Source organism: Gorilla gorilla, chromosome 23 (genome assembly GCF_029281585.2).
Source record: "Gorilla gorilla gorilla isolate KB3781 chromosome 23, NHGRI_mGorGor1-v2.1_pri, whole genome shotgun sequence".
NCBI classification, from domain to species: domain Eukaryota; kingdom Metazoa; phylum Chordata; class Mammalia; order Primates; family Hominidae; genus Gorilla; species Gorilla gorilla.
This window is the reverse complement of record NC_086018.1, coordinates 15,018,597-15,029,010: the sequence shown is the minus strand read 5'-3', so window position 1 is coordinate 15,029,010 and position 10,414 is coordinate 15,018,597. Positions and strand designations below refer to the sequence as shown.

Genomic DNA, 10,414 nt, shown 5'->3' with positions numbered 1-10,414 from the left:
GCAGCCCAAGGCATAGTAGCCACTGCTACCCCACTCAGTCTCGGTGAGCAGGCTTGTCGGGGATGTAGGGGCCTGGTCCTCCAGTGGCAGGTAGGCAGGCAGCGGTGCCTCTCACTCCTCACACTCTGCTGGCAGCATATCCTCCAAACTTGGGGCCCCTAGGAGGTGTCCCCATGCCCTCCTGCTCTCCTCCAGGCTCACAGATTTCCAGGGACATGCTGAGTCACAGGTGAGTACTGCAGTGGCCTCTCGCACACTGAATTCCAAGGCTCCTTGTGAGGTGCTGGCACAGTCCTGGCTCGGCTGCACGCTGGCCCTGTGGGCCCCCATCCAGGTCAGAAGCAGAGTATGGGATGAGGAAAGGGATCAGGCAGCATGATCAGAACTCACCCTGGGAGTGGCAGCCTCCTCCTCAGCAAGCCCTCCCTCCTCCTCCAAGAAGCCCTCCTGATGTCCACACCCAGAGGCCAAGCAGCACCTGTGCCAGGAGCATTCTGTCTTCCTTACTATGTGCCAGCTCAGCCTCAACATGGGACCCTGAGTCTCTTCAGTCCCCTCACTGCTCCCCTAGCACAGAGCCTGGTGCTCACAGCAGCCTGCACCAGGGTACAGATGGTGACATGTGCTGAGGAAAAAACAAACACTTGGCAGCATGCAGCATGTGTCCCAGGGCCTTTCAGCAGTTACAGAGACTGGGTACCCCCACCTGAACAATTTTCTCTGTCTCTCTCTCTCACACACACATAGCATGACGGACAGGTGACACGAAGACTGGTGACTTTCAAGGTGCTTGGGAAAGGCCAGCAGACCTGAATCCTTCTGTGGGGACACAGGAGACCTCTGCTTCCAAAAGGAAGCTCTTCCCTAGGTGGGACCAGAAGTATCCATCCAACACGCCACACACACACCACACCCTCCATCACTGCACTGCTCCCTGCCAGACCCTCACCCAAGGCCTAAATAATCCCTGGCAGATGCCCTGGTTCTATAGAGAAGGGCTGGTGCCTGCAAGGGGATGACACAGGCCAGGGTACGATCACAACCTCTGCCCCGCTCAGACTTGTCCTCAGCTGCCCAGGCTCTTGACAGTCACATCTGCCACTGTGAGGAAAGACAGGAACTCTGCCAAGACCCAAGTGCTCAGTTTTAAACTTTAAATTACATTTTTGAACAACAATCCTAAGAACTGGGCTTCCTGTTGAAAGGGAAAATGATTTTTCTACATAATATGCTGGCAATACTGTGTGGAGGGGATATCTCTGCCGCACAGGGTCCAGGGAAGCCCTGCAGCACCAGGAAAGGAGATCCTGGTGTCACCCTACAAGGAAGAAGCTGAGACAAAGTTAATCTTAGTAGAGAGTTTATTTGAGACAAACTTCAGGATTGCAACTCTGGAGCATAGATTCAAGTTATCCTGAATATACATTGCAATTAGCAGCAGTTATGAGCTGATTTTTAAAGGCAAAACAAGGGGGACAGGGAAGGGGCAGATACAATTCCTCAGGAATTTTAGTTGGTTCATAGCAATAACACTGCTTAGTGATGGGCCGTACACTGTTAAGCTATAGGGTGTGGGGTATAGCGTCTGGTGTGGCATTATGAGGTAAATTCATAGTTACTTCTGGCAACAGCAGTATCAAGAAATGAATACACAGCTCAATGTGAGGGAGTAGGACATGACTGTGGTCTCATTTTAATGCCTCTTTCTGGGCCTGATAATTAAAGCACTTGCATTTCTCAGATAAAAGTTATTTTATTTTCCTGACTGGTAAAGACCCAGGTCAGCTTGGTCCAGACCCCAGGGAGAGGCCCTCATGCCCTGTGTCCTTTGCCCAAAGTGAGAAGCCTGAGGGAGTACACTGGAGCCCACCCCTGGAGCTCTCCCTCTGCCCTTCCTCCTACCCACGGGGCATGAACTGCCAGTTCAGCAGGGAGGGGAGGGTCCTATGTGACCCCCAAGTAGTTTGCTGATACATGGGCTGTGGGAGCCAGACGAAGCCCACAGAGGGGGAAATGCAGAGCCCATTCCTGACTCTGGTGCCAATGTGTGACCCCAGGGGAATCGAAGGGGTGGGCAGACCAGGAGCCCAGGGTCAGTGAGGGTCCCAAGGGCAGCACAAGTGCTAGAGACCCTCCCCCACAGCCACCGGACAGACATTCACAGAAGGAGGAGGTGAGACCCATGGTGGGCACAGATAGCTGCAAAGCAGAGGAAACAGAGATAAGTTATGAGAAACTTATATATTTTTTCCATCAACCATGGAATGGAAGACACAAGAAAAATAAATCATCAATGGAAAATAAAGTGGTTTTTTTTTGTCCACTTGAGACACAGAGGATAAATTTAAATTCACTGTATACACACACAAAAAGGCTCAGAACACTCATAAGTCGCCCACAGTGGCCCCCAACCGTCATCAAAGCCAACATCCTGGGCAGGCTAGACCTTGGGGCAACACCTGCCTTCCACGCCCTGTGGCAGTCTCTGCACTCTCCTGAAGTTCCCATTGTGTGCACTGTAGGGGGCTGGAAGAATGTTGCTGGAGAGGACATATTCTGGAAGAGGGTTCTTTCCACCCTGAGGCCAGGAGAAGACAGTCAGAGGCCCACGTGGACCCAGGTCGGGGCTCCTGCTGAGGCCCCAGTCGGCATGAGGTCACTGCAGGGGCTGAGCTCCCTTCCATCCAGGAAGAGCTCATCTGCCTCATTCCTGCCACTGCCTCTCTCCCGTCTCACCCCATCCAAACCTACTCTCATCTCAGGGCAGGATCCAACTGGGTACCCTGTGGCCTCGTTGGCTAACTGATTTATGCTAAGGTATGTGTCCTTTACAGTGTGAGCTGTGATGGTGAGTTTAGAATTGACTCGCCATGACTGCAGCCTGCAGAGGGAGCCAGCACCTCCAGGAACCCCATTCTTGCCATCAGCAGAGGGTCTATGGCTCCCACCTCATCCAGTGTCTCCCTGAGCACCATGTCTGCCTGACCAGGACCCAGTGGTCCTCCCATGAGGATGCTGCCTAGGGCTCCAACCCAATAGGTCCAAATACACCTCACCAACCTCCCCTCGGGGCTGTCCCCCCATTCCCCACCTCAGGGTCGGGTCACTACTCATATCTCATCCACCCACATGTCTCCTCAGTCTCAAGACTCTGCAATTTCCTCCATGTGGCTCCATCTCCACTTTTCTCACCAGCTCAAGCCAAATCTTATCTCTATGGACATCCCATTGGCCCTCATCAGGTCCCCCATGTCTGCTTGTTCCTGCAATCCATTCTCAAAACATAAAGCATAACATGTCACAAAGTTTCACACTCTTCAGCACTTTCCTTTGCTCTGAGGAGAAGCCAGGCACCCACTCACCTGGCCCCACCCAGCACCCCCATCCCCACACACTCTTCCTTGCATCCTCCCTGCTACCTGATGGGGCCCCTGTGCCCCTCTTGTAAGCTGACATGCAGTGCACATTGGGGATGGCTTACTGAAGAGTCCCCTTGTCTGTCCTGTTCTCTAAAACATCTGCAGAGGCAAGAACAGATCCTGTGCATATCACATGCCCCCAACTGTGCTTTCACACAATGTGTGAACAAAGAAGCAAACCAAGCTCCTCCAGAGGCAGGAGACAAGGACCTCCGGCTTCCTGGTCCCTGTGACACCGGGTCTGGTTGAGGCCAAGCTGCCCTCATCTTCGACCTGTTCTCTCCTTCCCTTCTCTCCCCAGGCAACATGAGAACCTCCAACTGGCCCAGGGAAGGAACTTGTAAAGCCCACCCCAACCAGGATAAGACAGTGGGGCATAAATGGGAGGAGAGGGGTTGGCTGTCGGTGCCACACTCAATGAACACTCACACATGCACACACTGATGCGTGCACACACGTGACATAAGTACACACGGTGACATCCCAATACATTCACAAACATACACAACACAAACAGGCCCAAACCCTCACTCTGAAACCTAACCCCACCCCCAAACTGCAACCCGGAACTCAAGTCCTAGCCTGAACCTTGACCCCAAACCCCACCTCAAGTCAGAAGGTAAACCATGGGCCGAATCCCGAACTGGAACTCAAACCCCAGCAGGAACCTGAACTCTTCCATTGTCTTTCCTCATCTGGCGCATGGGACTCAGCACCTGAGACTCTGTTGTGGCCCTCTGAATGAGCTGCACCCCTCGTTCTTGTCCTACCCACCAGCTGCGCTCCCTGTCCCTCCTCTCCCAAGGAGCCACCCAGCCCATGTCCCCCGCTCCGGTGGTCCCGATGAGATGCACCCAGGCTGACCCAGGGTGCAAATCCCCACCCCAATCCCCAACGCAAACCCTGAACCAGAGGCCTCGTCTAAACTTTAATCCCAAACTCCACCTCAAATTGGAACCGGAATCACAGATGGAAGCCTGAACCGGAACTCAAAGCCCAGCTGGAACCTGAACCCCGCCCTCGCCTGTGAGCGCCTGCGCCCGGGTCTCGCCCTCCCCACGAGCTTCACCTCTGACCCCGACCTCCCCTAGAACTGCGCTTTCTACCCCGCAGTCCCAGGGTATCGCAAGCCGTCCCTCACACCCCACCTCCAGCAACGCCCTCTCGCCCTGTCTCCCCCACCTTCACTGTGAGCTGCAGCCCCCATGTCCCTGCCGTCCCCCTCACTCTCCCGGGAGCTGTGCCCACCTGACCCGGCATTTGCGCCTTTGTCTTTGTGGCCCGGAAGTGGCCCCGCCGGCGGAAGCACAAGAAGTGGCCACGTGCTGTACAGCGGCTGGCTGAGGAAGTCGCCCCCCGAGAAGAAGCTGAGGCTCTTTGTGAGTGCGGGCAGTGGGGGCGGTACCAGGAGCGCCACGGAGGGTCTGGGGACTCCCGGAGGGGCGTGGGGGAGGCGGCCTGGGTCCACGGGAGGAGCTGCGGGTGGAGGCGACTTCTCTACGTCTGCATGCGAAGGCGACTCCCCGCCAGTGAGAGACAGGGTCCAGGTTTGTGTGGGTTGCGTTCGGAGACCCAGGGAGTTGATTCCAGGGCTGGGGACCCTATTACCTTGAGCGCCGTGGGCCTGCAGGTCGGAGAGTGGGCGGGAAAGGGGACACAGCAGGCTCCGCAGCCTCGCAAAACGGCAGGAACCTCGCACCCGCTCCCCTTCCCTCCCAGGCCCTGAGAATGGCGGGCACCTCGCACCCTCTCTCCTTCCCTCCCAGGCCCCAAGGAAGGCAGGCGCCTTAAACCTGCTCACCTTCCCTCCCAAGCCCCGAGAAGGCAGGCACCTCACACCCTCTCCCTTTCCCTCCCGGGCCCCAGGAAAACGCGGGCACCTCGCACCCGCTCCCCTTCCCTCCTCACCCGCCACTCCCGGGGTCGTTCGCGTCCTTCCATGCCACCACGCCTGCTGAGGGACAGTGTGCACTGCAGTGTAGTTTTCTATATATTAATTCATGTGGTTAAACGATTTAGAAAAAAAGAAGATTGGTTGCCCTTTCCCCTAGTGGCTAATTTGAAGAGTGTTGTTCTAAATTTCAACAATTTTATTGAGGAAGCGGTAATTGTTAGGAGTCACTATGATTATACCAAGGTACATAGAAGAGGCTTTTCTCTCCTGTTCCTTAGCCCCAGGTCCAGCCCTTCAAGAATCTATTCCAGAATAAGCTGATCCTATAGTCATCTTCCCTTTCCTCTGCTTCCCTGAGGTATGGGTTATGATCAATTCTGCGTTCTTGTCTTTCTCCATTTGTTTTTTCAATTTTTTATTATACTTTAAGTTCTGGGATACATGTGCAGAACGTGGAGGTTTGTTACATACATATACACGTGTCATGGTGGTTTGCTGCACCCATCAACCCATCATCTACATTAGGTATTTCTCGTAATGCTATCCCTTCCCTTGCCCCCCAACCCCAATAGGCCACATTGTGTAATGTTCCCGTCCCTGTGCCCATATGTTCTCAATGTTCAGCTGCCACTTATGAGTGAGAACATGCGGTGTTTGGTTTTCTGTTCCAGTGTAAGTTTGCTGAGAATGATGATTTCCAGCTTCATCCATGTCCCTGCAAAGAACATGAACTCGTTCTTTTTTATGGCTGCATAATATTCCATAGTGTATATGTGCCATATTTTCTTTATCCAGTCTATTATTGATGGGCATTTGGGTTGGTTCCAAGTCTTTGCTGTCGTGAATAGTGCTGCAATAAACATACGGGTGCACTTGTCTTTATAGTAGAATGATTTGTAATCCTTTGGGTATATACCCAGTAATGGGATGGCTGGGTCAAATGGTATTTCTAGTTCTTCATCCTTGAGGAGTCGCCACACTGTCTTTGACAATAGTTGAACTAATTTACACTTCAACCAACAGTGTAAAAACATTCCTATTTCTCCACATCTTCTCCAGCATCTGTTGTTTCCTGACTTTTTAATGATGGCCATTCTAACTGGCGTGAGATGGTATCTCGTTGCATTTCTCTAATGACCAGTGATGATGAGCATTTTTTCATGTTTGTTGGCCACATAAATATCTTCTTCTGTTAAGTGTCTGTTCATATCCTTTGCCCACTTCTTGATAGTGTTGTTGTTTTTTTCTTGTAAATTTGTTTAAATTCCTTATACATTCTGGATATTAGCCCTTTGTCAGATGGATAGATTGGAAAAAATTTCTCCCATTCGGTAGGTTGCCTGTTCACGCTGATGATAGTTTCTTTTGCTATGCAGAAGCTCTTTAGTTTAAATAGATCCCATTTGTCAATTTTGGCTTTTGTTACCATTGCTTTTGGTGTTTTAGTTATGAAGTCTTTGCCCATGCCTATGTCCTGGATGATATTGCCTAGGTTTTCTTCTAAGGTTTCTATGGTTTTAGGTCTTACGTTTAGGTCTTTAATCCATCTTGACCCCGACCTCCTTCAGAACTGAGTTAATTTTTGTATAAGATATAAGGAAGGGGTCCACTTTCAGTTTTCTGCACATGGCTAGCCAGTTTTCCCAACACCATTTATTAAATAGGGAATCCTTTCCCCATTGCTAGTTTTTGTCAGGTTTGTCAAAGATCAGATGGTTGTAGATGTGTCGTGTTATTTCTGAGGCCTCTGTTCTGTTCCATTGGTCTATATATCTGTCTTGGTACCAGTAACATGTTTTGGTTACTGTAACCTTGTAGTACAGTTTGAAGTGAGGTAGCGTGATGCTTCCAGCTTTGTTATTTTTGCTTAGGATTGTCTTGGCTATACGGGCTCTTTTTTGGTTACATGTGAAATTTAAAGTGGATTTTTCTAATTCTGTGAAGAAAGTCAATGGTAGCTTGATTGGAATAGCATTGAATCTGTAAATTACTTTGGGCAGTATGGCCGTTTTCACAATATTGATTCTTCCTATCCATGAGCATGGAATGTTCTTCCATTTGTTTGTGTCCTCTCTTATTTCCTTGAGCAGTGGTTTGTAGTTCTTGAAGAAGTCCTTCACATCTCTTGTAGGTTGTATTCCTAGGTATTTTATTCTTTTGGTAGCAATTGTGAATGGGAGTTCACTCATGATTTGGCTCTCTATTTGTCTATTATTGGTGTATAGGAATGCTTGTGATTTTTGCACATGGATTTTGTATCCTGAGACTTTACTGAAGTTGCTTACCAGCTTCAGGAGTTTTTGGGCTGAGATGATGGGGTTTTCTAAATATACAATCATGTCATCTGCAAACAGAGACAATTTAACTTCCTCTCTTCCTGTTTGAATGCCGTTTATTTCTTTCTCTTGCCTGATTGTCCTGGCCAGAACTTCCAATACTATGTTGAATAGGAGTGGTGAGAGAGGGCATCCTTGTCTTGTGCCGGTTTTCAAAGGGAATCCTTCTAGCTTTTGCCCATTCAGTATGATATTAGCTGTGGGTTTGTCATAAATAACGTATTATTTTGAGATATGTTCCATCAATACTTAGTTAATTGAGAGTTTTTAGCACGAAGGGGTGTTGAATTTTATCGAAGGCCTGTTCTGCATCTATTGAGATAATCATGTGGTTTTTGTCATTGGTTCTTTTTATGTGACGGATTACGTTTATTGATTGTTTGTCATAAATAACTTATTATTTTGAGATACGTTCCATCAATACTTAGTTTATTGAGAGTTTTTAGCACGAACGGGGTGTTGAATTTTATGGAAGGCCTTTTCTGCATCTATTGAGATAAACATGTGGTTTTTGTCATTGGTTCTTTTTGTGTGATGGATTACGTTTATTGATTTGCATATGTTGAACCAGCCTTGCATCCCAGGAATGAAGTCGACTTGATCGTGATCGATAAGCTTTTTGATGTGCCTGGGTTTGGTTTGCCAGTATTTTATTGAGGGTTTTTGCATTGATGTTCATTAGGGATATTGGCCTGAAATTTTATTTTTTTGTTGTGTCTGTGCTAGGGTTTTGTATCAGGATGATGCTGGCCTCATAAAATGAGTTAGGGAGGAGTCCCTCTTTTTGCATTGTTTGGAATAGTTTCAGAAGGAATGGTACCAGCTCGTTTTTGTACTTCTGGTAGAAATCGGCTGTGAATCGGTCTGGTCCTGGGCTTTTCTTGTTGTTGTTGATAGGCTATTAATTATTGCTTCAATTTCAGAATTTATTATTGGTTTATTCAGAGATTTGACTTCTTCCTGGTTTAGTCTTGGGAGGGTGTATGTGTCCAGGAATTTATCCATTTCTTATGAATTTCCTAGTTTATTTGCATAGAGGTGTTTATAGTATTCTCTGATGGTAGTTTGTATTTCTGTGGGATCAGCGGTGATACCCCTCTATCATTTTTTGTTGTGTCTATTTGATTCTTCTTTGTTGTGTCTATTTTATTCTTTATTAGTCTGGCTAGCGGTCTATCTAATTTTTTAAAAAACAGCTCCTAAACTTAACTGATTTTTTGAAGGGTTTTTTTGTGTCTCTATCTCCTTTAGCTCTGCTCTGATCTTAGTTTGTGTTCTGCTAGCTTTTGAATTTGTTTGCTCTTGCTTCTCTAGTTCTTTTAATTTTGATGTTAGGGTGTCAATTTTAGATCTTTCCTGCTTTCTCTTGTGGGCATTTAGTGCTATACATTTCCCTCTAAACACTGCTTTAGCTGTGTCCCAGAGATTGTGGTACATGGTGTCTTTGTTTTCATTGGTTTAAAAAAAATCTTTATTTCTGCCTTGATTTTGTTATTTACCCAGTAATCATTCAGGAGCGGGTTTTTCAGTTTCCATGTAGTTGTGCATTTTTGAGTGAGTTTCTTAATCCTGAGTTCTAATTTGATTGTACTGGGGTCTAAGAAACTGTTAAGATTTCCATTCATTTACATTTGCTGAGGAGTGTTTTACTTCCAATTTTGTAGTCAATTTTAGAATAAGTGAATGCTATGTGGTGCTCAGAAGAATGTATATTCTGTTGATTTGGGGTGGGGAGCTCTGTAGATGTCTGTTAGGTCCACTTGGTCCAGAGCTGAGTTCAAGTTCTGAATATCCTTGTTTCATTTCTGTCTTGTTAATCTGCCTAATATTGACAGTGGGGTGTTAAAGTCTCCCACTATTACTGTGTGGGAGTCTAAGTCTCTTTCTAGGTCACTAAGAACTTGCTTATGAATCTGGGTGCCCCTGTCTTGGGTGCATATATATTTAGGGTAGTTAGCTCTTCTTGTTGCATTGATCCCTTTACCATTATTTAATGCCCTTCTTTTCGTTTTTGATGTTTGTTGGTTTAAAGTGTGTTTTATCAGAGACTAGGATTGCAAACCGTGCTTTCTTTTGGTTTCCATTTGCTTGGTAAATATTCTTCCATCCCTTTATTTTGAGCCTATGTGTGTCTTTGCACATCAGATGGGTCTCCTGAATACAGCATACTGATGCATCTTGACTCTATCCAATTTGCCAGTCTGTGTCTTTTAATTGGGGCATTTAGCCCATTTACATTTAAGGTTAATTTTTTTTTATTATACTTTAAGTTTTTGGGTACGTGTGCACAATGTACAGGTCTGTTACATATGTATACGTGTGCCATGTTGGTGTGCTGCACCCATTAACTCATCATTTAACATTAGGTATATCTCCTAATGCTATCCCTCCCCCCTCGCCCCCTACAACAGGCCCCAGTGTGTGATGTTCCCCTTCCTGTGACCATGTGTTCTCATTGTTCAATTCCCACCTATGAGTGAGAACATAAGGTTAATATTGTTATGTGTGAATTTGATCTTGTCATTATGATGCTAGCTGGTTATTTTGCCTGTTGGTGCAGTATCTTCATCCTGTCGGTGGTCTTTACATTTTGGTATGTTTTTGCAGTTGCTGGTACCAGTTTTTCCTTTGCATATTTAGTGCTTCCTCCAGAGCTCTTGTAAGGCAGGCCTGGTGGTGACAGAATCCCTTAGCATTTGCTGGTCTGTAAAGGATTTTATTTCTCCTTCGCTTATGAACCTTTGTTTGGCTGGATATGAAATTAT

The 10,414-nt window shown here is 47.3% G+C and overlaps 1 protein-coding gene across 1 annotated transcript in view; it reads left to right on the top strand.

Moving 5' to 3' along the window:
• The first annotated feature begins 4,624 nt into the window (after nucleotides 1-4,624).
• The window catches only part of GAB4 (GRB2 associated binding protein family member 4), a 50,841-nt gene continuing 45,051 nt past the window's right edge, over nucleotides 4,625-10,414 (top strand). Inside the window, exon 1 of the mRNA XM_055374848.2 lies at nucleotides 4,625-4,798. Within this exon, the coding sequence (XP_055230823.1) occupies nucleotides 4,625-4,798 (174 nt within the window). The remainder of the gene's footprint in view (nucleotides 4,799-10,414) is intronic.